Source organism: Schistocerca americana, chromosome 2 (assembly GCF_021461395.2).
Source record: "Schistocerca americana isolate TAMUIC-IGC-003095 chromosome 2, iqSchAmer2.1, whole genome shotgun sequence".
NCBI lineage: Eukaryota > Metazoa > Arthropoda > Insecta > Orthoptera > Acrididae > Schistocerca > Schistocerca americana.
In genome coordinates this window covers 735,053,251-735,081,218 of record NC_060120.1, presented here as the reverse complement: position 1 = coordinate 735,081,218, position 27,968 = coordinate 735,053,251, and the positions used below count along the sequence as shown (strand labels likewise).

The following is a 27,968-nucleotide window of genomic DNA, read 5'->3' as shown; positions in this document are numbered from 1 at the left end:
TCATACTGCAACATCCCGTCGAAATGCACAATGGACATGGGTAGATGCAGGTGACCAGACAATAACCTTACGTACGTCTTAGCTGTCAGAGTTGCATCTAGGTGTATTAGGGGTCTCATATCACTCCAGCTGCACACGCCCCACACCATTATAGAGCCTCCGCCAGCTTGAACAGTCCCCTGCTGACATGCAGCGTCCATCGATTCATGAGGTTGTCTCCATACCCGTACACGTCCATCCGCCAGATACAATCTGAAACAAGACTCGTCCGAGCAAGCAATATGTTTGCAGTCATCAACAGTTCAGTGTCGGTGTTGGCGCGTCCAGGCGAGGCGTAAAGCTTTGGGCCGTGCAGTCATCAAGAAAGAGTGCATGAGTGAGCCTTCGGCTCTGAAAGCCCATATTGGTGATGTTTCGTTGAATGGTTCGCTCGAAGAGTCTTGCTGATGGCCCAGCATTGAAATTGCAGCAATGTGCGGAAGGGTTGCTCTTCCGTCACGTTGAACGATTCTCTTCAATCGTCGTTTGTCCTGTTCTTGCAGAATCTTTTTCCGGCCGCAGCGATGTCGAAGATTTGATATTTTTCCGGATTCCTGATATTCACTGTACACTCGTGAAATGGTTGTAAGGAAAATCCCTACTTCATTGCTACCTCGGAGATGCTGTGTCCCATCGCTCGTGCGTCGACTAAGACACCGCGTTCAAATTCACTTAAATCTTCATAAACTGCCATTTTAGCAGCAGTAACCAATGTAACAACTGCGCCAGACACTTGTCTTATAGAGGCGTTGCCGACCGCAGCGCCATATTCTGCCTGTTTTCGTACCTGTGTATTTGAATACGCATGCCTATACTAGTTTCTTTGGCGCTTTGATGTATCAGGTGATCAAAAAGTCAGTATAAATGTGAAAACTGAATAAATCATAGAATAATGTAGGTAGAGAGGTAGAAATTGACACACATGCTTGGAATAACATGGGGTTTTATTAGAACAAAAAAAAAAAAAAAAATCCGACAGATGGCGGTTCATCTGATCAGAATAGCAATAATTAGCATAACGAAGTAAGACAAAGCAAAGAGATGTTATTTACAGGAAATGCTCAAAATGTCCACCATCATTCCTCAACAATAGCTGTAGTCGAGGAATAATGTTGTGAACAGCACTGTAAAGCATGTCAGGAGTTATGGTGAGGCATTGGCGTCGGATATTGTTTTTCAGCATCCCTAGAGATGTCGGTCGATCACGATACAGTTGCGACTTCAGGTAACCCCAAAGCCAATAATCGCACGGACTGAGGTCTGGGGACCTGGGAGGCCAAGTATGACGAGAGTGGCAGCTGAGCATACGATCATCACCAAACGACGCGCGCAAGAGATCTTTCACGCGTCTAGCAATATGGGGTGGAGTGGCATCCTAATAAAACCGCATGTCATTCCAAGCATGTGTGTCAATTTTTACATCTCTATGTACATTATTTCGTGGTGTATTAAGTTTTCAAATTTATACTGACTTTTTGATCACCCGGTATATACTCTATAGAAGGGATCCCTATCAAAAGTGCTGTTGGTTATTGTAATTTATGTTTCGGTGATTGTTTTTTCCTAACAAGTCCAGACGTGTAAATTGGAATTCTGTGTTAAGAAGTCTTCCTTGTCTAATAAACAGTGGATGAACTGGACACAAAACGCTGACGAAGGAAGGAAAATTCACCTTAAAAGAGAGAACCTAGAAGTTTTGGACACTATTATTTTGGAACAATGAGTTGCCTTATATAAAGTCTGAGTGAGCCATGTGCTTATACTCGGTGTTAGCACTTATCGTCCAGTTAACGAGATGCGTTCCTTCTCTTCAGAGCTAATCACGGCGAACAGGACAATTCTTGGTAAGTGGCGGCCAATTCTTTCACATCCGCATCAGCCGTTGTACAGTGTATGGCTGAAACTACCTGTTATCAGAATTGTTTATTGCCTTCCTTATTCTAGTCACGGATGCTGTGTACTTGTGATTTTGCTGTAAGGTGTTTGCTTTCACCATTCTTATTCGCGCGACAAAATTTTGTTCATCGTTTAGATGAGTGCCGCAGGCGTGCTGGATTGCATTTAAATAACATCGTTTTTGAGAAGTAAATTCATAAACTGTATATTTCAACAATAAATAAAGATTGTGTCCATATACTTCAACCTCTATATTATTTTGACACATCAAACATAAACTTCCTTTTGAGACACCCAGTATAAGACATAGAAGTGAAGGGTTCACTGGACGGTTCGGAAGGCGCCGTATACGGTGCGGTGTCGTGTCGTGTGGTGTGAGTGGCGCAGCGAGGCGACCGCAGCTTCCGTCCGCAGCGTGTACTCGTAGGCGGCTGGCCGCAGACAAAGCGCGCCCACGAGACGTCCCCGCCCTCGCCCTGCTCGGCGCCCAAAACTCGTTTCACCCATAGCTGCATTACAGCCTGCGCTCCTGAGATATAGAAAAATGACGGAGGCATGTGCAAAGGGCAGGGGACGTCATTACATCTGGCATTCCAGGCAAACAGATTCCATTTCGAATAGCACTTGTGCTTGAGTCAGACCTTTTAATGCTTATCGTTGTACGTCAATCCCTCCAGTTCGGACGGATTTCCTTCTTGTTTAGACGACATGGCAATACTTTTCACAGAAAATGTAGTTTTTAATAATAGTATGTTCGGTATGTCGCTGTTTTTATTGCAGTCTGGAATTTCAGATAGTAATTCTTCTGAGATTGTATGGTATCAATAGCAGGATGCCAATTGTGATAAATATATTTCACTATTTATTTGCTAGACGCCATTGATATCTATGCTTTGTTTCGTTTCACCTGCTGTATCTCCGAGGGGCGTTCAATAAGTGATGCAGCACATTTTTTTCCCCGGTCAGTTTCGTTTCAAAAAACGCGGCATTTGTTGTGGGACATTGTGGAATATTCCTGCTTCAGCCCCTATAGTTTCATGAAGTTCCCACAGCTGGCGGCGCTGTGATAGAGACGCGTTCCAAACAGAGATCTGTCACAGAGTTTCTTTTGGCGGAGAACCAGAGCATCACAGATGTTCATACGTCTATGGAGACTTTCCAGCGAACAAAAGGACGGTCAGTCATTGGGCGAGACGTCTGTCATTATCGGAACAAGGTATCGCAAACTTGCCCGATCTCTCGCATGCTTGACAGCCGCTCACAGCAGTGACTCCTGCAGTGTTGGAACGTGCGGACAGTCTCGTTCGAAGTGATTGACGTATCACAGTCAAACACGTAGCTGCTTAAGTGGACGTCTCTGTTGGTGCTGCTGACACACTCGTTAACCAATGGGCTACTACACTACTGGCCATTAAAATTGCCACACCACAAAGATGACGTGCTACAGACGCGAAATTTAACCGACGGGAAGAAGATGCTGTGATATACAAATAATTAGTTTTTCAGAGCATTCACACAAGGTTGGCGCTGGTGGCGACACCTGCAACGTGCTGACATGAGGAAAGTTTCCAACCGATTCCTCATACACAAACAGCAGTTGACCGGCGTTGTCTGGTGAAACGTTGTTGTGATGCCTCGTGTAAGGAGGAGAAATGCGTACCATCACGTTTCCGATTTTGATAAAGGTCGGATTGTAGCCTATCGCGATTGCGGTTTATCGTATCGCGACATTGCTGCTCGCGTTGGTCGAGATCCAATGACTGTTAGCAGAATATGGAATCGGTTGGTTCAGGACGGTAATACGGAACGCCGTGCTGGATCCCAACGGCCTCGTATCAGTAGTAGTCGAGATGACAGGCATCTTATCCGCATGCCTGTAACGGATCGTGCAGCCACGTCTCGATCCCTGAGTCAACAGATGGGGACGTTTGCAAGAGAACAACCATCTGCACGAACAGTTCGACGACATTTGCAGCAGCATGGACTATCAGCTCGGAGACCATGGCTGCGGTTACACTTGACGCTGCATCACAGACAGGAGCGCCTGCGATGGTGTACTCAACGACGAACCTGGGTGCACGAATGGCAAGACGTCATTTTTTCGGATGAATCCAGGTTCTGTTTACAGCATCATGACGGTCGCATCCGTGTTTGGCGACATCGCGGTGAACGCACATTGGAAGTGTGTATTCGTCATCACCATACTGGCGTATCACCTGGCGTGATGGTATGGGGTGCCATTGGTTACACGTCTCGATCACCTCTTGTTCGCATTGACGGCACTTTGAACAGTGGACGTTATATTTCAGGTGTGTTACGACCTGTGGCTGTACTCCTCATTCGATCCCTGCGAAACCCTACATTTCAGCAGGATAATGCACGACCGCATGTTGCAGGTCTTGTACGGGCCTTTCTGGATACAGAAAATGTTCAACTGCTGCCCTGGCCAGCACATTCTCCAGATCTCTCACCAATTGAAAACGTCTGGTCAGTGGTGGCTGAGCAACTAACTACTACTCTTGATGAACTGTGGTATTGTGTTGAAGCTGCGTGGACAGCTGTACCTGTACACGCCATCCAAGCTCTGTTTGACTCAATGCCAAGGCGTATCAAGGCCGTTTACGCCAGAGGTGGTTGTTCTGGGTACTGATTTCTCAGGATCTATGCACCCAAATTGCGTGAAAATGTAATCACATGTCAGTTCTAGTATAATATATTTGTCCAATTAATACCCGTTTATCATCTGCGTTTCTTCTTGGTGTAGCAATTTTAATGGCCAGTAGTGTACAAGGTGAATGCCCACTGGGTTCCTAAACAGAAGACCACAGAGAGCAACGAAGGACCATCAGTGTGGAATTGTTTGCCCGTTACGAAGCTGATCGTGACTTTTTCTTTGTCGAACTTCGTCATAGACAATTAAATACGGGAAACAACACGGCAATCCATGGAGTGGAGCCACACCACATCCCCTCTCAAGGAGAAGTTTAAAGCCGCATCGTCAGGCGGAGAAAATCTTGTCGACTGTCTTCTAGGACTGTGAACGGGTTATTCTGTTTGATGTCATACCTCATGGTGCAACGATCAACTCTGAAGTGTATTGTGACACCGTCAGGAAATTGAAGAAATGACTTCAGCATGTTCGTTGCCACAGAAATACAAATGAAGTTCTCCTCCTCCACAACAACGCAAGAGCACACATAAGCATGCACTCCCGAGAGGAACTCACGAAACTTTATTGGAATGTTCTTACTCATACACGCCACAATCCGGATGTCGCACTTTTCGACTTCCATCTGTTTGGCCGAATGAAGGAAGAACTCCGTGGGGAGCGGCACGGGTATGATAGGGCGGTTATTGATGCGGGAAAACGTTGGCTTCGACGTCGATCGGTAGAGGGCGTCGCATTAAGGTGGCGCAAGGCCGTCGCATTGAGCGTAAATTATGATGAAAACAGAATTTTGTAGCCAGAAGTGGGGAGTAATACGGTGTGTTGTAATCCTCAATAAAGCCAACGTGCTTTAAGAAAAAAAAGTACTGCATTACTTATTGAACGCCATCGTACACGTATACGCTCCAAAGCACGGTGAGGTGCATGGCAGTGTGTTCTGGTATTCAGCATAGCGCCACATGTTGAGAGTATCTTCACGTTCCAGTTGCGTATGGAGCGCGGGAAGAATGGTTGTTTAAATGCCTCTGTGTGTACTGTAAATAATCTACCCTTGTTTTCACTATCTAAACTGGAGAAAATACTTACGGATTCTTCACTTAATACTGCTTCCTCAAGCTTTTCTGAATAAATGCCACTTATCTTCAAGCGTCTACTACTTCAGGTTTCTGCAGCATCTCTCTGATGCTCTCCACTCAGTCAACCAAACCTGTGACTATTCGTGCCGATCTTCTTTGTAAGCCCTCAGTATCCCCTGTCAGTCCTGCTTATTTCGTGTATGCCTTCTGTATGTCTTGTTAGTTTGGATCGTTTGATCAATATACATCTGTTGATCGTACAGCGTTGTATTAGATCAAAATTTTCTTACTGCTATAGGTACGCGGTAATTCCAGTTTTAAAATACAATTACTCAGTCGCAAGCATTAAAATTAAACGGTTGGTGTATTCACTGGCTGGCTACGACAGTCTATACTTGTTCTAGTATCAGAAATGTCCATATGCAAATTAATTCTTCTTGCTTATAACCGCCTCTAAAAATGTTGCGTATTTGTAGAAAAATGACTCTAAGGAGGCTTTAAGATCTCCAGGTTTTTCTATAGGTTTCTTGTAACTGCTCGTTCTGCAGAAATCACAAAAGTATGTGATTCAGATTTCTCCAGATGCTAGATGTGTTTCATTTGAGTTGCTAATAGTGCGTACTTTCTTAGTTTTTCCGTTTATGTATTTACCTGAGGAAGTGCAGCATCAGTAATTAATTCAATCTTATTGATTATCGGTCATAAATATACCTGGTCTCTCTTATCTGTCAGCAGCGGTTTGTCACAATACAGCGGATATTTCGATTCCAAAACAGAAACAAGAGTGTAGTTACAATACAGTGGTGTCTTCTTTCGAATTAATCTATGCCTTTTACTCAGTTGCTGATAAATAAATTTTGATTAGTGATTATGGACATATCAGGAGGCTATTTCTGGAAATACAGATCAGCTGGACAGTATATGTTCAAATGACTGTTAGACTATCTCACATTTACTGCATGTTTCTAATTGTTGTTCTCATCATCAACACCGTCGAATTGAGGATGAAGCCACTTCTTTCAAAGTATTTCCATCTTAGAATATCGGTCACTGATATTGTACATACGTATCAATGCTTTAAAAATTACAACATTAGGAAAATGCAATTAGTGCTGAACTGTCTTTACACTTTTTTGGACAACGTCCTCCTATGACGCTAGCTTTATGTTGCCTTTACTATATAGTATCTACAATCTTTGGAATAATCTTTTATCAGCTTCCATTTCACGTAAACTGCTTTGAGTTGTGGATGCTAATTATAATTTTTGTACGCAGTTCATTTCCAGAATTTAAGAAGGGCGAAATCAAATCCACATGCAAACTGTCCTGAAATAATCTCTCAGACGTAATGGTATTGCGATGTGCATGTACTTATTATTTCTGTCATCTTGATCTAAACTAAAGCCTCATTTTGGATGAGCTGTGTACTTCTTTTCAATTGACTCTCACGTGAAAGATTCGGACAAACTGTGGCTTCAGAGTACAACTGAATGCCGGGTAAGGCGTGGACGCCCTGTTCGACTAGGCAGTATACCTGTCGACATCATTATAGTATGTAATCGTACTAGCACATCCCGGCGACTGAAAACGTACTCCAGGTAAGCTGCATTTGTTGTTGCTCTCTGATAAGTGTTCCCACTGTCAGGCCATGCTTCAGCAGAGTGGATGCGGATTGATAGGTACAGCTGATTTGTCAGATAAGAGATAAGAACTGTGAATCTACACGGGTTTGATAATAGCATTGCAAAATCATCCGCTGGCAGCATGGCGCAAGAGTGTGTATTCTGGATTTTCCCAGGGTGATAATTCACGTCTGCTCATACACAGACAAAACAAAATCTTTCTGCCATCGGCTATCGCACATACGGAATGATTCTACACTGTAATGAGATGCGTAGTTAAAAAACTCAATTGGCCGGGTGGGAGTAGGGTTCGGGCAGCGAGGCTTCCGTACAAACGTAGTTGCGTATATAGGCAGTTCATCCATTCCAGGAATCGAGAATCTCGGCCAGTTTTGGCTGTACGATATTGCAGTGCCGGTGTTATTCTGATGACGATGCACTGCGGCGACTACAGCCGTTACGAAACATATCAGATGAATTTGCAGTTGCAGATAAGGTCTACCATCAGCTGTAGAATGGTATGACGACAATGAAAATTTGTGCCGGCTGACGACGTATGCAAGTTTGGGTCTGCCGGTGAGTCGTGCACGGATAGCCCAAGGGTAAGGCGACTGCGGGAAATCCGGGTTCGAGTCTCTGCCCAGTACAAATTTTCGTTGTCATTCCATTCTACAGCTGATGGTAGTCAGTATTCGCAATTGGGAATTCATCTGATTTTTTTACTGTTGTCGACCTTGATACTGGCAATATATTGTTCCCATGTATTCCAAGATTTTCGAGAATATTTTAATTCCAATAAAATAGATGTGACGTAAAGCTATGGAGGAGGCAGGTGACCATTATTATAATAATCAGTAGTTCTGCGTTCAGGCTGACTGAGTAGCAGTGGTAAAAGTGAAGAACCAGGACGCGTTCGGAATTTATCATCATCAGATATGCAGGAATGATTGCTGCACGTAAATGTTGCGTTTCAAGTTACATGTGAAACGCCATATTTATGTATAGCAGTCGCTCCTGGATAGCTGGTGATGGATAAATTCCGGAACGCATCATATGAGCAGCAGAGTCATTCCTTGCCTGATGCTTGACATACACAATTGTGACCAAGTCAGTGTGACTGCAGAACTACTCATTGTTTCAATTTCAAGTTTGACGTCGGATAACAAATGACAAAATAGATATTTTGTCGTAATTAAAAATTAACAATTTCGGATTGTTTTGCTTTACTTGTACTGTGAATCCTCTCTTCTTGCCAAATTTCAAGGTTCTTGGTCAAAGGGAAGTACCCTATAAGTTTTGATGATAGAGTTTGCGACTGTCAAAATATATGACATAAACCTTTTGTTTGCATTGACTTAGAAGCCTGTATCTACTACACTGTAGTATGTGACGTAAATTTCAACTTGATACCTCAAACTGCTCCTGAGAAAAAGGGGGCGCAAGGGACACACAAACGGACAGAGAATCAGTCAACAAAGGACAAAAAAAAAAAATTCGTGTGATACAATTACAAATTTACGGTGTTCGGATTTTTTTCCTTTGATTGTGTTGTGCCTTTTGCCAAATTTCATGATTGTAGGCCAAGGGAAAGTACCCTCTATGTCTCGACGCGTGAATTTGCGCGTACCAAAATATGTTACGTAAAAAAAGAGGCTTCAGTTTTTTACACCTCCAAGAGGTACATAGCTGACAGTGGTGCTCAGAGGCAGCGGACAACACCCACCTCCAGTTCCCATTGCTGTGGTCAACACCAAAAACACATTAAGGCATCCTATATGTATATACAACAGTTTTTAATTTCGTAAAATTGAACTAAAAACAGCGCCTCAAGATTTCTTCCTGTTACTGAAGCGCTACCTGACAGTCCGACTCAATGGCTGCTGAGTACCTGACCCTGCGATTATACAGACTACTGATTACCTCACGTCGGAGATGGTGTCAGTAACTTCAGCTAGCGAACGGATCGCATTTTCCTATATGCCTGACTTTTACAGAGCCTGCTGATCGTTCTCGGCGTGCACGTGCCTTCCCTGTTTCGTTTACTTCAGTTTCTTCATAGCCTCAGTCGCGCAGCGTTGTTGGATGACGCCGGCAAGGCCTAATTTCTCAACAAGGCCTTCGGAACTGTGACCGTAGAACAAAGCGTTCCGGGAAGACTGCTGGTGTAGCTGTTCCGGCTTAGCAAATACTCTTTGTTTTATTATTCCACCTTTCAGCGAAAGACACGATGTTTTCGACAGTGTTTACGTGCCCTTGCATTTGGCAATATCAATATAAGTAGAAAAAAAAATTCTTTGCAGTCGGAAACTACCTGAGGCGAATGAAATAGCCAACTGGGCCATCACACGTGGACGGCCAAGTAGTGGCATTTCACAATACTGTATGTTATTTGGGTCAGGAACGCTAAAGCGAGATATTTTGGATATGATTTACACATAGTTTGGAGGACGACATCTTTGGAAAATCTGCGGTTGTTGATATTCCGAGTTGCAACCAGTTGTCATCCTGGCAGTGGGACACTGCCGCCGTTATCTCTGGAGGCAGATCCTGTAGGAAACGGCGTGATACAGACTGGACAGCGTTACCTTAGCGGCGATCGTTCTTTTACCTCACATGGCACTAAGCGAACAAAGACACAGTATAGCGGCACGATGAACCTGGTCTGTGCTCCAGTTTGCAGCCTCAGACCGCGAACACAATGGACGCTCAAAAGGTGACCTCATCCAGCCCACACAGCGGTAGCACACAAACATGTCGGCTGGTGGCTGTTTGAAGATGCCACTCGAGAATTGCTAAGCGAGGATCTAATCAACTGCAGGTGCTCAGTAACATGACAACACTCCGGTCATCTTACTCTTACATATTGTGATACATTTTTGAGCCCCAATATACCCGTCCCAATTTCTTTATTTGTTTCTATAATTCGTCGCACTGCAGAGATAAGTTGTTTACTGTCAGCGTGTGGTTTCCTATGTCGTTAAAGTGTTTTATTCGTCATTCTAAGGTGACAATGTAAGCACCATTTAGCATTACTCGAAAAGCTAATGCGTGCCAGAGAGTAATTTACTTGAAACTGAAAGAAACTGAAATGGCATATGATTTAACTAACCAACTAAATCGAACACATGGTTATGCAATTCAGTTTTTCAAGAGCTTCTCTAGTGCCGTTATTACGTACTCTGAAATATGAATATATGCTTCTTGCGAACACGTCTTATTGCTGAACATTACATACTGCTGATATAAACTCGTAATTACAAGTTCGGAGCAGGAAAGTAAGAAAGTATGGGTGTGGACGCTGAAAATGTTAACATCGAGTCATAGATTTTGTAGAAGATATAAAATTTCCGCTCTTATTGCCGTATATTATTAGTCGTAAAATTGGCAACGGTGAAGTGCCACACATTCTGTGATAGCTGACAGTCGTGTTGGAGAGGAGCTTGGTCTTAATAGCTCCCTCCCCTTCCTTCTTCCTCTATTGTTAAATTACATTTTCCACGGTTATTTAACTGCTGGGTAATTTCTCCAGCGCGTAGTTCTTAATGCAGACACATTGTCAGAAACTGCAGTAGCGTCCCCCTTACCTTAAGCAAAGGGACACAGCACTTTCACAAATGCGTGAACACGAGAACGTGGCAAATAACATTGATTTTTCTCCGGGGCCGTTCGCAGACTACGCATTTGTGTACCACGAGGGGACACAGTTGCCGGCCGGAGTAGCAGAGAGGTTCTAGGCGCTACAGTCTGGAACCGCGCAACCGCTACGGTCGCAGGTTCGAATCCTGCCTCGGGCATGGATGTGGGTGATGTCATTAGGCTAGTTAGGTTTCAGTAGTTCTGAGTTCTAGGGGACTGATGACCTCAGAAGTTAAGTCCCATAGTGCTCAGAGCCATTTGAACCATTTTTGAGACACAGTTAGAAATGTTTTACACAGTGCAGAATATTTGTAGATGATACAAATACTGCCAGCGAACAACAGACATAATTAAATGGTAGAGTAATGCAGGTAAATAGACAAAAAGATTACTCATAGTATGACTACACGACAGATTATCAGTCTCTGGGATCGCTTACAACCGTCAACTGTCTAGGAGTACACGGAAAAATTTACGATGGAGCGAATCTAGTGGTGGGAAAATTAAATGACATACTAACTGTAAGATTTATCGGAAGACGTGTACGTAGGATGTTGGTTGTAAAACCTTCGTTAGTCCAACTGTAGAGTGCGCTTTGTTGGTTTGGAACTCTTACTAGGTGGTTTTAATCGAAAATTTAGAGAAAATTCAAAGATTCGTCGCGGATATATTTAGGCAACACGAGAGCATCCCAGAACCAATGGGAGACGCCATAGGATAAACGTTCTCTCTCTCTCCAAAAGTGTTACTCGGCGTATTATCAGCTTTCACAGTCTCAGACGAGTTAAGGGTCATTTTTCCTTCCTGTATATCTCCTCGAAAGTGATGAACGGTAAAATTCCTTCGCCACGTACCGTGCGGTGATAGAGGAGTGCAGATGCCAATGTGGAAGGTCACAACCAGCCCTATCCCTCGCTACTGTCCGTCCGACTTCTGTCATCGTCGACGATAGGATACAAAAAGAAAATGAACGGTTGACTGAATAAGACTGGAACTACTACAGTATTTTCGAGCACGGATATGAGAATCCTGTACAAACATGTAAGCGACTACGAAAGTTTATGTTCAAACCTAGCTTTCATTTCTGGTCGCTATTCATCAAAGTGCTCGCGCTCAAGACGACTATCTGGCCGGCCGGTGATCGTCCGAGAATCTGCGGTAGGCACATTCCACCCCTTGTTAATCACCAGACTGCGTGGGACACCCGTTATCGCATATGGTACTCGGAGCTCTTGTTTATCGATGCATCTGCGAAGGCGTTCCCCGACGAGGCTAATTTGACGCGCGTGACAGATAGAGCGTAACGCTTGCAGGCTTCTGGAAGATTCCCGGCAGCACCGATAGACGGTGAGACGAGGTGAGGCAGCCTGTAGCAGGCAGGAGATCCTGGCGAGTGAGAGAGAGAGAGAGAGAGAGAGAGAGAGAGAGTGCGAGATTGGGGGGGGGAGGGAGGGAGGGGGGTGTGAGCGGTCACGGTGTCGGCGTAACCACGCATTGTTCGCCGCAGCGGCACCTCCCCCCCCCCCCCCCATTGTTCGTCAGCTTGCGGGCCGGGCTCGCTCTGCGGGGCTTCGCCGGCAGCGCAACATCTGATCGCCCCTACTGCCACCAGCCACGCCACGCCACTATCGGTGTTTCAAAGACAATGGATCGGTTTCAGAATAAATTTTTCCCCTTATAACATTTAACTCGTTAAATATATTTCTAATCTCTGTTTACCCAAGCGGATGGTGACCAGAAACTTACGAAACAGAATCCAACACGTTCTCGCGACTTCCATAGTTATCGAGATATAGCCATCAACTTCTTTTTTAGGCTTCCATTTCTCAATCGGTGAAAACGAAACCCTTATAGGACCACTTCGTTTTCTGTCTGTCTCCCTGTCAAAAACCCTTTTCCTCAGAAATGGGTGTACGTCTCAATTTACATCATATACTAACAAGGGAACCTCCCCCTCAGATTTAGTTATAAGTTGGCACAGTGGATAGCCCTTGAAAAACTGAACACAGATCAGTCGAGAAAACAGGAAGAAGTTTTGTGGAACTATGAAAAAAATAAGCAAAATATACTAAATGAGTAGTCCATGGGCAAGATAGGCAACATCAAGGACAGTGTAAGCTCAGGAGCGCCATGGTCCCGTGATTAGCGTGAGCAACTGCGGAATGAGAGGTCCTTGGTTCAAGTCTTCCCTCGAGTGGAAGTTTAGTTTTTTTTATTTTCCGACAATTATCAAAATTCAGGCACTCACACACAATCAATTTCGCTCTCCAAAATTCCAGGACATGTTCAGATTTGCTTGGACATCTGCAGGATTTGACGGTCTACACACGGAAAAATTTTAAAACGTTGAAAACATATGTTTTGACAGAGCACAGGGAAAACTGTGCGACTGTGAAACTGTGCATTCATTTGTTGTAGTTTATGTGACAAACTCTTATGTTTTCATCACTTTTTTGGGAGCGATTATCACTTCCACAAGAAAACTTAAATCGGGCAAGGTAGAAGAATGTTTTTACCCATTTGCCAAGTGTACAAGTTAGGTGGGTCGACAACATATTCCTGTAATGTGACGCACATGCCGTCACCAGTATCGTATAGAATATATCAGATGTGTTTTCCTGTGGAGGAATCGGTTGACCTATGACCCTGTGATGAAATGTTTTCGGTTCCGATTGGAGAGGCACGTCCTTTCGTCTACTAATCGCACGGTTTTGCGGTGCGGTCGCAAAACACAGACACTAAACTTATTACAGTGAACAGAGACGTCAATGAACGAACGGATAGATCATAACTTTGCGAAAATAAAGAAGGTAAACTTTTCACTCGAGGGAAGACTTAAACCAAGGACTTCTCCTTCCGCAGCTGCTCACGCTAACCACGGGACCACGGCGCTCCTGAGCTTACACTGTCCTTGATGTTGCCTATCTTGCACATGGGCTACTCATTTTGTATATTTTGCTTATTTTTTTCATAGTTTCTGTTTTCTAGATTGATTTGTGTTCAGTTTTTCAAGGCCTATCCACTGTGCCAACTTATAACTAAATCTGAGGGGGGTGCTATGGGGAGGTTCCCTTGTAAGATCTACAGTTTCTTGGTGCGAAAATAAATTGAAGCTTCTAAGTTAATGGAATCAACAGATACGGCCATTTACATACGCGTAAACTCATTCATCAAAATCTATATCGCACTTCCCATTGGTTTAGAATCATGAAATGTGGCAAGAAGGATTTCACAGTACAGGGTAACATCCTAAATTGTTAATGTGTAATTCTGTCATAGGGATTATTTTATAGTTGACTGTATGTCCCTCTGTCTGCTAGTATCCATTTTTCTCAGCAAAGGTTAGATGTATAAAGTTGAAATATGTCACGTACTGAGGTCTATGGTCCATTGGTGGCGCAAGAAACTTAGGCTTCTAAATTAATGCAGTCAAAAGATACAGTCATTTTTCTCACATTTACGCTCGCAGACGCACTCATTAAAAACCTGTAGGTTACATTCTGTTAAGTAGATTTATGAAATTTGGCGAGAAGTAAGGCGTCACAGTATTAGTAAAGGAAAAAATCAGAAAATTATTAATTTAAATTATATCACACGAAAAACGTATATCTTTTGTCATCTGTTATCCGACTTCGAATATGAAATTAAAACCTTCTCGAAAGTCTTTGGATTCCTAGGGCCGATATCTTGCCAGTATAAATGTCGATAACAGAGAAAAATCGTCGAGATTCTCGATTCCCGGAATGGGTGAACTGTCTACACACATAATTAAGCTTGTACGGACCCAGAGTGCGCGAGTCGTTCTCGCACCTGGCCATTTTTTAAATGCAGCGGATTTGCAAGAGACAAATCCAGTAATATAATTCTGGCTAAATAGTTAGGTACTAACTACGGATCCAAAGGTTGTATTCATAGTAAACTAATTAATGCTAAGAACAACACACACACTCACACACACACAGCCGGCCGCGGTGGTCTCGCGGTTCTAGGCGCGCAGTCCGGAACCGCGCGACTGCTACGGTCGCAGGTTCGAATCCTGCCTCGGGCATGGATGTGTGTGATGTCCTTAGGTTAGTTAGGTTTAAGTAGTTCTACGTTCTAGGGGACTGATGACCACAGCTGTTAAGTCCCATAGTGCTTAGAGCCAGCCAACACACACACACACACACACACACACACACACACACGCCGGAGGGAGAACTCGAACCTCCGACGGGAGGGGCCGAGCAATCCGTGACAAGGCGCCTCAAACCATGCGGCCATTCCGCGCGGCGTTCTGTAGTTCTTATGTCACTTATCGTTTCTATCAGGCTGGAAACATCTGCTGTCGCGTTCCTTGTGAGTTACCATGGTAAACAGAGTGGAGACTCCGATGTTGGCTCTTCAGTTTACCGCAAACTGTATCAGAAGTATCCTCCATCAGCCATCGCAAAGTTGCTTGTGGAGTGTAGGTGTAGATGCAGAAAACCGCAAAGCTGCACCGTGGTTCATAGTGTGTACATGTCCAATGTAACTGGCTGGGCAAGTCAGTTCAAAGGTCAGAAGGAAAGAAGGAAGAAATGAAGATTGGTTTTGAAAATCCTGTACACAACGAGGCCATTACAGACGGAGCATAAGCGCGAGTTGACGGCCCATTTCAAAGAAACCATTTCCTCATTTGCCTTAAGCGATTCAGGAAAATCACGGAGACACAAATGTGGATGGCCAAACGGGGATCTGAACCGTCGTCCTCCCGAATGAGACTCCAGCGTGCTAACGAAGGTCGGAATGTAGCAAGGGCGTGCCGCCGCCATTCCTCCACTGCTTGTGACACTTTGTAGCGTTCAAGCGAACCTTTGAGTTTATGACAGCTGTATCCATTTCTTTTGTAGGTCAGGCGCTCCGCCCGCAAGTTTGCTCCACTCTCCACGGAAACTAGGGCCGCTTTGTTGTTTATGCCACTCTCGACGGAAAGCTATGTCGTTAACACGAGAGTTACTTCATCAGGCTATAAATCAGGTTGACCACTTTCAGTCATATAACGCTCGATTTGGTACTGTTTAAAGTCTAGCACGTTATAGTTTTGGGAGTATTTCGTCGTGGACGAGATTCTGAGACTGCGTTGGATTCCATTTCACACAAAGTAAAAGTGATTTAAACCGACGGATAACTTGGGGCACTGGCGTGTATTGCTTCTGATCCTTTCTGTAGCTGTAACTTCTTTAGCTGTAACTGTTTTCTGCTACAGGCCTACTAGAGCAATACTAACTATAGATTTAGTGTGTGGCACATCACTGACCTCTTGAGTTCTGCATAAAGAACAATAGTGGTACTGCAGTGGTTGCCAAACCCGCTCACGACGACAGTCCTTTGGTTGATGTGATAAGGCTGTTGATAAAAAACAGTGGGTGTTGGCGCTATCGAAGTCGCATCGATAAGAAGCGCATTTAAACATCTTCTCGAAGATACAAGCCAGGCGGCCATAGGCATCCGCGGGCGTTTTGTTCATGTGCTTGGTTTTTGAGCACGACACTGTCGTTACATAAGGCTATTGGAAAACAAACGTGGAAGCTAGTCTAAAACGATTTTCATTGCAACACCCGAAGAATCACGGAAGAGGCGTCTAATGTTTCGCACACGCGATTCGAGGGCCCACTACGAAGTCTTTGCACCGATACATCGACTCAATAATCGCACCGCAGCTATGGCAGCTGAAATGTTTCACAAAACAATTAAGTTATCAAACAGCCCCCAATTCTGCACAATAAATTATGCATGGTGTGTAAAATAAGCTATTGAAAATATATGCGCCTAAAATTCCTAATAATATTTGCAATTCTCGCCCTTAATGTGTAGCCAAGAGAACAAAGTGTGCAGGGGCGCCTGGTCAAGTCGACGTCTACAGAGCCCTCGTAGATACAGTACAGTAGATATATCTCAGCGAATGAATTCGTATTATCACTTACATTATGAGATCAATCTGCACACAAACTATACCTATATTGAGACACTAAGTCCCATACGAATTAGACCGGGAAAATGCGCTTGTCAGAGAATGCAATAAGATTGTTAGGCAATAACTGGTTCCTCGGAAACGGTGTGAAAGTTAATGGACGCCGCACTTGCCCACTAACTTTTAGCATGTTCCGAGTATTATTTCCTCTTATCACAAAAGATACACCATGTCATCAAAAGTATCCGGACACCCTCAGAAACATAAGTTTTTCATATGAGGTGCATTATACAGCCACCTACTGCCAGGTACCCCGTATCAGCGACCTCAGTAGTCATTAGACATCGTGAGAGAGAGAATGGGGCGCTCGCGGAATTGGCGGGCTTCGAACGTGGTCAGGTGATTGGGTGTCACTTGTGTCATACGTCGGTACGCGAGATTTCCACACGCCTAAACATCCCAAGGTCCACTGTATCCGACGTGATAGTGAAGTGGAAACGCGAAGGGATACGTACAGCACAAAAGCGTACAGGCCGACCTCGTCTGTTGACTGACAGAGACCACTGAAAGTTGAAGAGGGTCGTAATGTGTATTAGGCAGACAGTTATCCAGACCATCACACAGGAATTCCAAACAGCTTCAGGATCCACTGCAAGTACTATGACAGTAAGGCGGGAAATGAGCAAATTTGGGATTGACGCTCGAGTGGCTGCTCATAAACCACACATCACGCCAGTAAATGCCAAACGACGCCTCGGTTGGTGTAAGGAGCGTAAACATTGGGCGATTGAGCAGCGGAAAAACGTTGTGTGGAGCGACGAATCATGGTACACAATGTGGCGATCAGATTGCAGGGTGTGGGTATGGCGAATGCCCGGTGAGCGTCATCTGTCAGCGTGTGCAGTGCCAACAGTAAAATTCGGAGGCGGTGGTGTTATGGTGTGGTCGTGTTTCTCATGGAGGGAGCTTGCACCCCTTGCTGTTTTCCGTGGCACTATCACAGCACAGGCCTACATTGATGTTTTAAGCACCTTCTTGCTTCCCAATGTTGAAGAGCAATTCGGGGATGGCGACTGCATCTTTCAACGCGGTCGAGCACTATTCATAATGTACGGCCTGTGGCGGAGTGGTTACACGACAGCAAAATCCCTATATGGAGTCTTCACGGGTTGTCAGCCGAGTAGCATAGCCGTCTCGTAGCAACATTTCGATGGAATGCGCAGTCCATCGAAACGTTGCTGCGAGACGACGATGCTACTCGGCTGACAACCCGTGAAGACTTCATATATGAATTTCGCCGAAAAAGCCTGCACTCGCAAATAACATCTCTGTTATGGACTGGCCTGCACAGAGTCCTAACCTGAATCCGATAAAACACCTTTGGGATGTTTTGGAACACCGACTTCGTGCTAGGCCTCACCGACCGACGTCGATACCTCTCCTCAGTGCAGTAGTCCGTGAAGAATGGACTACCATTCCCCAGGAAACCTTCCTGCACCTGACTGAACGTATGTCTGCGAAAGTGGAAGCTGTTATCAAGGGTAAGAGTGGGCCAACACCATACTGAATTCCAGCATTACCGATAGAGGGCGCCACGAACTTGTAAGTCATTTTCAGCCCGGTGTCCGGGTACTTTGGACCACATAGTGTATGGTATCAGCTGAGTATTTAGGAAAGTGCCATGTAGGAGAACACTGTGCGCCTTTCTGAAAGTAAATGAGAGCCTTTTAATCGTGTTTTAAATTCGAACCTACACGTTTGCATCATAATTTATACTTTTATTTTTACTCATGTTTTAGTTCAAAATGGCTCTGAGCACTATGGGACTCAACATCTGAGGTCATCAATCCCCTAGAACTGAGAACTACTTAAACCTAACTAACCTAAGGACGTCACACACATCCATGCCCGAGGCAGGATTCGAACCAGCGACCGTAGCTGTCGCGCGGTTCCGGACTGAAGCGCCTAGAACCGGTCGACTACCGGTGCCGGCTTCATGTTTTAGTCGCTATAAGATAAATCAGTAGTTTTCAACGACCCATAGTTTCATGGGATATACTTGAAAGCAATCCCGGACTTTCCTAGACACAATCCCACATCTGGAAACTTCCGTGAACTTACAATGCCTAAAATAATAGTCCTAAGTAACAATCAAAAGTGGGCCTAAAATTTAATAATTTTATATGAAAAGTACGTGTGTGTGTGTGTGTGTGTGTGTGTGTGTGTTTGTTTTTCAGTGTTTCACAATCTGTGCGTCGACTGTTGCTTTCAACGATGTGAGTGATTCCTACATTCGTAGAATTGCCTCACTATACCAGTACACTGACATTACAAAAGTCGTGGGGTAGCGACATGCACACGTATAGATAGCGGTAGTACCGCTTGCACAAAGTATAAAGGGGCAGTTCATTGGCGGGGCTGTTATTTGTACTCTGATAATTCGTGAGAAAAGGTTTCCGACGTGATTGTGGCCGCACGGCCGGAAGTGAGAGACTTTGAACGCAGAATGGTGGTTGGAGCTAGACGCATGGGACATTCCATTTCTGGAATCATTGGGGAATTCGATGTTTCGAGATCCACAATATCAAGAGTGTGCTGAGAATACCAAATTGCAGGCATTACACCTCACCACGGACAATGCTGTGGCCGACGGTCTTCACTTAATGACCGAGAGCAGCGGCGTTTTCCGTAGAGTTGTCAGTGCCAGCCATGGACCCAAGTTGTGAACAAGGCACTGTGCTAATTGATGGTGGTTCTATAACGATGTGGGTTGTGTGTACATGGTTATGAAGAGTCCTCTGCTTCAACTGAACCGATCATAGACTGGAAATTGTTATGTTTGGGTACTTGGAGACCATTTGCTGCCATTCATGGAACCGATCGACCACAGCGGCCGGCAGACATAGGTCTGAAGTCAGTTCTGATAGCCGGCCGGAGTGGCCGTGCGGTTCTAGGCGCTGCAGTCTGGAGCCGAGCGACCGCTACGGTCGCAGGTTCGAATCCTGCCTCGGGCATGGATGTGTGTGATGTCCTTAGGTTAGCTAGGTTGAAGTAGTTCTAAGTTCTAGGCGACTGATGACCTCAGAAGTTAAGTCGCATAGTCCTCAGAGCCATTTGAATCATTTTCGGTTCTGACGCAGGATCGTGCATCGGTGACAATTTAGCAATTATGGACAGGTACAGAAGCAACATGATTCAATATTTCTGCAGGGGACTTCCAACGAGTCCATGGCACGTAGAATCGTTGCACTACGGCGCGCAAAAGGAGGTCCCACACGATATTAGGAGACATCCCCTGAGTTTTGTCATATCAGTGTATGTGTCTGTCCAGCAATGTCATCGCTGGTTTCATGCAAATGGCACAGGTACTTTAAAAAAGTTAATAAAATGATAGTTTCATGCATACGCCACTGGTACTAAAAGGGTAGCGCTGATGTCGCGATGGTTCCTTCCCCATCCTTATCGCCGGCCGGAGTGGCCGAGCGGTTCTAGGCGCTACAGTCTGGAACCGCGCGTTCGCTACGGTCGCAGGTTCGAATCCTGCCTCGGGCATGGATGTGTGTCATGTCCTTAGGTTAGCTAGGTTTAAGTAGTTCTAAGTTCTAGGGGACTGATGACCTCAGAAGTTGAGGCCCATAGTGCTCAGAGCCATTTGAACCATTTTGAACCATCCTTATCGGTTCGCAGGTTGTTCTTTGGCGCTTATGCACTAGTTGTCGACGAAAAGCTAAACAGTATTTTTCCCGAATGAATCTTTCCCTCTGCTGCGGCGAGTGCGCTGTTCTGAAACTTCTTGGCAGATTAAAACAGTGCGCCGGATCGGGACTCGAACCCAGAGCCGTGCCTTCGGTGGCCAGTATTCCTACCGCCGTGCCTTTTATTGCGTTGCTCCCGCTACCCTGCAGAATTTGGCACTGTGTGTGTTGCCCGCAGGCCCGTCGCCCAGCCCCGGGTCGGACGCGTCGGGCCGCAGCGGCACGCCCTCGCCCCCGCTCAGCGACGCCGGCTCCGCCTCCGGCTCGACGGCGGCGCTCTGGGCGCACCTCAACGCCGACGAGGGCATCGTGCTCGACGACTTCGACGACCTGCCCAAGCGCAAGAAGGTAGGCAGGCAGGCAGGCAGGCAGGCAGCCAGGCGCAGCTTCTCGTCGCGCCCACGCGCCACCCTCTCGCAAGCTGCGACGTCGCTTCGAATAGAATTGTGATCCAGAAAGTGCAGGATAATTTTCTTTTCCTCCGACTACGATCACACAATTGTTACGTCCTTAGAATACTGGTTTCGGACAGCGATGATTATCTTCACATGTATTAGGACATACTTTTAATACAGATCTGAAGATTGTCATCGCTGTCCGGTACCAGTAGTCTACGGACCCGACAACTGTGTGATCATAGAAGGGAATAAAACAAATATTCTAACCTTTCCTCTAGCCACGTAGTTGATTGCAGAATAACCTTTCGTAATAGTATCGCGTCACCGTCGACAACGTTGGTTGTCGGCCGGTTACAGCTTTATTATGACGCAAATTTTGGAGTTCTTCTGAAGGACAAGACGGCTAGAAAACTCGTCGAAGCATTGCATAAGGATAAAGCTGTTACTTGGGTAAGCTGTCTCCGATGATTTCCCATCTTCCCTGAAAGGGAATTCTAGTAAAACTTTATTTCAGTCTGTGGTTTGTGTATCAAGCGGTATGGCACAAAAATGTTATTATATGCTGACAATAGGCCATGATCCATACAGAAGTGTGGGGGAAAATATACCGCAGTTGCGTCGCTAACAATGCAGCAGAACGAAGCGAGGAACAGACACAACAGTTACAGATACGATGTCTATAACGTACCACTTAGAGGTGCAAACCACATAGCAGGTTTTATCACTGTACCAGCATATACCTCACATTGAAATAGATTAGCATACGTCTTGAAATAAAAGCAGACATAACGTTGTCATGGCCGACGTAATTTTTTTTTACGCTGACCAGGGCGTGGATGTCAAGACTTCAGAAATTATGCGGACCTGTCTTAATGCAATCTTTAAGTCTGTCTCGCGCTTTTTGAAACATTTTACACTGTACAAATTAAAAACATTTTACACTTAAAAAATTTAAAAACGTAAATAACACATTAGAAAATTTCATTAACTAGCGACAGTTATTGCGGACTCGTATAAAGACTTTATATCATTTATAATAATATATATGTTGTGTATTTTGGTTCAGTTACGAAACACACATGTGGAACCAACAACAGTTCTGAGTAACACGGGGTTCAACTGGCAGGGGAGTGTAACAGAAATTGATTGTGTGTGTGTGTGTGTGTGTGTGTGTGTGTGTGTGTCATTTGGTAGCCTCTTCTGTGAAATCCTTCGTATACTGTTCCAAAATCTGGTCTTCAAGACGGAATCTGCAAATATTCGTCGGACACTTAAATGCCTTTTCCTTTGGAGAAACAGCGTTAAATTAATTAACAGGTGATATTTAACAGTTATTGTTCCCGAATGGAAAGGGAAGAAATTTTACTATCTTGGACGATAAACTATGCCCTATGCCATCTACTTTCCACTGGCATGTGTCGTGTACATATAGATACAATGTTAAAATAAATTTTATCACTTGATTGCGTGTGAAGGACAACGTTAGCTTTATGGAAAGACGGGAGATTTGTAAAACGACCACCAGCCACAGTATTGGGGCAACATTCAAGTAATTGTAACTCGTTACCAATTTGATTCGTTCTGACACAGCTTCTTTTGTGACGGTCAAAGCTTATTTGTAAGAAGGCTTGGCAGCACTACTATAATAGAATGTGATAAAGATTAGAAATGGAAACGAAACTCACTTATTCGCAAGATAGATATGCGAGAATGATTGTGAGATTAATATAGTTTCATTAAAATGGAACTCTTTTATTCGAAGCTCTAAAAGCAGGAAACGATGTTTATTTACTGATTAACCTGTTACGTTCTTGAAAATATACACTACTGACCATTAATATTGCTACACCAAAAAAGAAATGCAGATGATAAACGGGTATTCATTGGACAAACGTATTATACTAGAACTGACATGGCCTTGATACGCTTGGGCATTGGGTCAAACAGAGCTTGAATAGCGTGTACAGATACAGCTGCTCGTACAGCTTCAACACGATACCACAGTTCATCAAGAGTAGTGACTGGCGTATTGTGACGAGCCAGTTAGTTGCTCGGCCACCACTGACCAGACGTTTTCAGTTGGTGAGAGATCTGGAGAATGTGCTGGCCAGGGCACCAGTCGAACATTTTCTGTATCCAGGAAGGCCCGTACAGGGCTTGCAACATTTAGTCGTGCATTATCCTGCTGAAATGTAGGGTTTCGCAGGGATCGAATGAAGCGTAGAGCCACGGGTCGTAACACATCTGAAATGTAACGTCCACTGTTCAAGTGCCGTCAATGCGAACAAGAGGTGACCGAGACGTGTAACCAATGGCACCCCCTAGCATCACGCCGGGTGATACGCAAGTAGGGAGACGACGATTACACGCTTCCAATGTGCGTTCACCGCGATGTCGCCAAACACGGATGCGACCATCATGATGCTGTAAACAGAATCAGGATTCATCTGAAAAAAAAATGTTTTGCCATTCGTGCACGCAGGTTAGTCGTTGAGTACACCATCGCAGGCGCTGCTGTCTGTGATGCAGCGTCAAGGGTAAACGCAGCCACGCTGCTGCAAACGTCGTCGAACTGTTCGTGCAAATGGTTGTTGTCTTGCAAACGTCCCCATCTGTTGACTCCGGGATCGAGACGTGGCTGCACGATCCGTTACAGCCATGCGGATAAGATGCCTGTCATCTCGACTGCTAGTGATACGAGGCCGTTTGGATCCAGCACGGCGTTCCGCATTACCCTCCTTATCCCACCGATTCCATATTCTGCTAACGGTCATTGGATCTCGACCAACGCGAGCAGTAATGTCGCGATACGATAAACCGCAATCGCGATAGGCTACAATCCGACCTTTATCAAAGTCGGAAAGGTGATGGTACACATTTCTCCTCCTTACACGAGGCATCACAACAACGTTTCACCAGACAACCCCGGTCAACTGCTGTTTGTGTATGAGAAATCAGTTGGAAACTTTCCTCATGTGAGCACGTTGAAGGTGTCGCCACCGGCGCCAACCTTGTGTGAATGCTCTGAAAATCTAATCATTTGCTTATCACAGCATCTTCTTCCTGCCGGTTTAATTTCTCGTCTGTAGCACGTCATATTCGTCGTGTAGCAATTTTAATGGCCGGTAGTCTATTTATTCTCGATTTTCCTTTACCTTGAGAGTAGCAAGTACCCTCATTTTTTTCCTGTCGTTCTCTATCACAGTAGGGGAGTATGGATTTCGCAGATACAACAGATCATCAGCAATTTCTTTTTACAAATGTACTGCAGCCGTCCGGAGATGAACTCAGTTACAAACCAGTAATGGCAGTGGTTTAAATGTTTCACCAGACGCGTGGCTGCTAGCTTTCCGCGATCACCTCATCGAGAGGTAGTTAGTTTGGGCTGTAGGCGGAAGTGTGGCCGACGTGCGCAGGCATTCAGTTCGGCAGGCGCGCCGTCTGTAGGGGTGCCGGCGGCGGCGGTGGCGGCGGAGGGTGCTGTGCGCGACACGTGCCGGCGCGTTCCACGTGGCGCCGGCGCCGGCTGATTAAGCCCCTCCCTCCGCAGGGAAGCCAGCCGCGGCTCAGGTGCCGGGCTCTCTGCCCCTCAGTCTCCCGGCTCACTCGCTCAAAAACTTCACATAGACGTCAGCTTTACAAAATAGTTTCACGCAAAGTAATTAACATATACGATCGTAGATTCTTTACAGCAATACACTACCTGTTCGGAAGCATTCCGTTACATATTACTGGACTTAATATGGGTCTTGTCCCTCCTTCACCTTTAGACGGCTTTCAGTGAATTGTTTGGATGCCTGTGGAGGAATGGCAGCCCATTCTTCCTCAAGAGCTGATACCAGAGAAGGCAGGGATGTTGGACACTGGAGTCGCTCGCGAAGTTCGTGTTCTAACTCCTCCCGAAAGTGTTCCATTCGGTTCAGCTCAAAACTCTAGCAGTCCATTTTCCATGCTGATACAATCAGTCACCACCTCCGAACACAGTACACAGTTCTGTAAGACGTGGTCATATCCTTCCGCACTTAGCGTTTACTTCAGCTCAGTAAAGGAACCACACGGTAACTACGAACCCCCCCCCCCCCCCTACCCCCACCCCTCTGCCTTTCCCGACATCCTCGCATACTTCATTGTTTGCGCTACATAAAATGGCAGGTAATGTTCACCACGCATTTGGCAAACACATATTCCATCGGATTGTCACAGGGTATATCGTGAATCGTCGTTGCATTCATCCACTGTTCAGTGTATCATCTCGAGCGCCGCTGAGCACTGCCTACAGAAATGTATGGCCATTGTATCCCGTTTTTCCGTGGAGTCGTTGTGCTAGCTAGACTGCTGTAGCAGTTTGGAACTCATGAGTGATTCGTTCCGCTGATTTCATGCGAATTTTTACAGGCACCCCTACGATGCTAGACGGTCACTGTCCGCCAGTACACCCGACGTGCTCGGTCTTGGTTTGCCTGTGACTGTTCCTTCATGTTTCTATTTCGCAGTTACATCACCAGCGTTCATCTTGAGCTGCTTTATAAGCGCTGAAATTTCCCGATGGATGTGCTACCCAGGAGATGCCTACCTTCAAGCTCACTGAGCTTTCCTGACGGTCCCATTCTGCTATTTGCCGCTTCTCTACTGAAAAGAAAATACGCCACATCATCTTCTTCCGTACTGGCGGGTGCGCCTGTGGTCACATTTATGGGCCAGTCCCGCACTATGCAAGAATACTGCTTTTGATCAGATAGTGTATTCTGGCAAATACAGAGTTTCGGTAGTCGTTCTCGGCCTTCACAGAACTGGCGCGTTCGATTCCCGGCGGGGTCAGGGATTTTATCTGCCTCGTGATGGCTGGGTGTTGTGTGATGTCCTTAGGTTAGTTAGGTTTAAGTAGTACTAAGTTCTAGGGGACTGATGACCTCAGATGTTAAGTCCCATAGTGCTCAGAGCCATTTGAACCATAAAATTTACAAATTAACATCTTAAAAACTGAACCTTTAATGCAAGTCTTCCAGTTATTGTCCTTCCTGAGAAATTACAATTACACTAATCTTACTTAAACCAGCAATCAAGTGCGTCGCTTCCACCCTTACTCACGAGGCAGAATAAGCATAACCAGATCAACTAACAAATCTTTCAGCTTACCAGAATATACAAATGAATATATCAGTTTTGTTTAGGACTTATAGAAGACTGAAAGGTAACCAGATGATCTGAATGTTCACTAACATTAGACCTGATACAGTCAGAAGTGGAACATTGCTTCTCACCGAGCGGGGTGGCGCAGTGGTTAGACACTGGACTCGCATTCGGGAGGACGACGGTTCAATCCCGCGTCCGGCCATCCTGATTTAGGTTTTCCGTGATTTCCCTAAATCACTCCAGGCAAATGCCGGGATGGTTCCTCTGAAAGGGCACGGCCGACTTCCTTCCCAATCCTTCCCTAATCCGATGAGACCGATGACCACGCTGTCTGGTCTCCTTCCCCAAACCAACCAACCAACCAACCATTGCTTCTCACTTAGTAACGTCTGTCGTGTCACGGCCGTTGCTCCATCGCACAACTTGTCCAGCGGTATGCCCCATCCGTTTACCCCAGTCCACATAAATACAAGACAGTGTCAGCTCTTATACCTGAAACAGTTTACTATCAGAGACTAGAAATAACAACAATTTCTAGGAGACAAATAGCTTCGACTGCAGCCAGTTGACTCCACAGTCCCCGCAAGCGGCCTTTACCAGCGTGGTTAATAAACATCCAGATAGAAATGAGCATCAGCTACTTCCGTGATTAGTGACAACCTCACTTCACGAACCTCTTTAGCACAACACATTCAAACAGCCATTTGGTTTCTAAGTCAAATGTTGCACAATACACAAACAATTTGATGCCGACGTAGCGTAAGGTAATGTTCAGCGAAGATGATGAGTCTATAATATTAGCGAATAGCAGTAGTCTTTGCAAACCTTCCGTAAAACCAGCGTCTACATTAACACTTCACGTGTCTGGCCACTTGAGACACGTTACACGCACCGCTGTTTGCTTTGCCGGCCGGTGTGGCCGAGCGGTTCTAGGCGCTTCAGTCTGGAACCGCGCTGCTGCTACGGTCGCAAATTCGAATCTTGCCTCGGGCATGGATGTGTGTGATGTCCTTAGGTTAGTTAGGTTTAAGTAGTTCTAAGTTCTAGGCGACTGATGACCATAGATGTTAAGTCTCATAGTGCTCAAAGCCATTTTTTTGATTGCTTTGAATCACCGTTTTTCTTCCTTGCTCCGCGCACGAAGCAAACCGATCTTGCCAGCGTAGCTTCCATCTGGTAAACACGGGCGCATTCGCTTGGCGCCCCATTTTCCACACACGCCGTGGTCCATTTTGTCTCCATGCAACCGTTTTCTCTCCTCACAACCAGCGATCACCCCCTCTTCAGAGCCTGCCTGTTAGACAGATAAACCCCGTTTTGCTCCCCTTTTAGGCAGGGCTGTCCGACCAACTCAGATCGGCTAGTGCCAACCTAAACCATAGTGCCGTACACGGAACAAGAGGTATGATAGCTGGTTCATATTCGCTATTGTGAAACTTGTCTCTTCTACTGAACAAGTGCCCATAACACTTAAGGTATGCAATTTAGAGCCCATGTTTATTGAACATTTGTCTCTCGTTTTGGTCCACACTACCTTATCTGAAAATATGAAATCCTTTTTTTTAACACCGGTGTGAATATGTGATACGAGTACAGGGATGAGAATGTTTGGAAGGATAATGATGCATGGTTTGTAGTATTCGTGAACGTATATTAGGCTTTCTTATTGGGTGTGGAGTCAGCTTCCGCTAAAATATGGTCAAAGTACAGAACTATATGACACTCGTCACCTTTCAGTGGTCCTGGTAGTTGTTCGGTGGCTCGGTGAGGCCATTGCCGTCCTCGTCTTTAAGCTCACTTCCTGCCAACACGA

General features: G+C 45.3%; 1 protein-coding gene across 2 annotated transcripts in view; it reads left to right on the top strand.

Annotated features, from left to right (window-relative positions):
• The window catches only part of LOC124595931 (zinc finger protein 395), a 518,499-nt gene that overhangs the window by 393,481 nt on the left and 97,050 nt on the right, over positions 1-27,968 (top strand). For both annotated transcript variants that reach the window (XM_047134850.1, XM_047134849.1), the window contains one exon: positions 20,803-20,972. In XM_047134850.1, the coding sequence (XP_046990806.1) occupies positions 20,803-20,972 (170 nt within the window). The remainder of the gene's footprint in view (positions 1-20,802; positions 20,973-27,968) is intronic.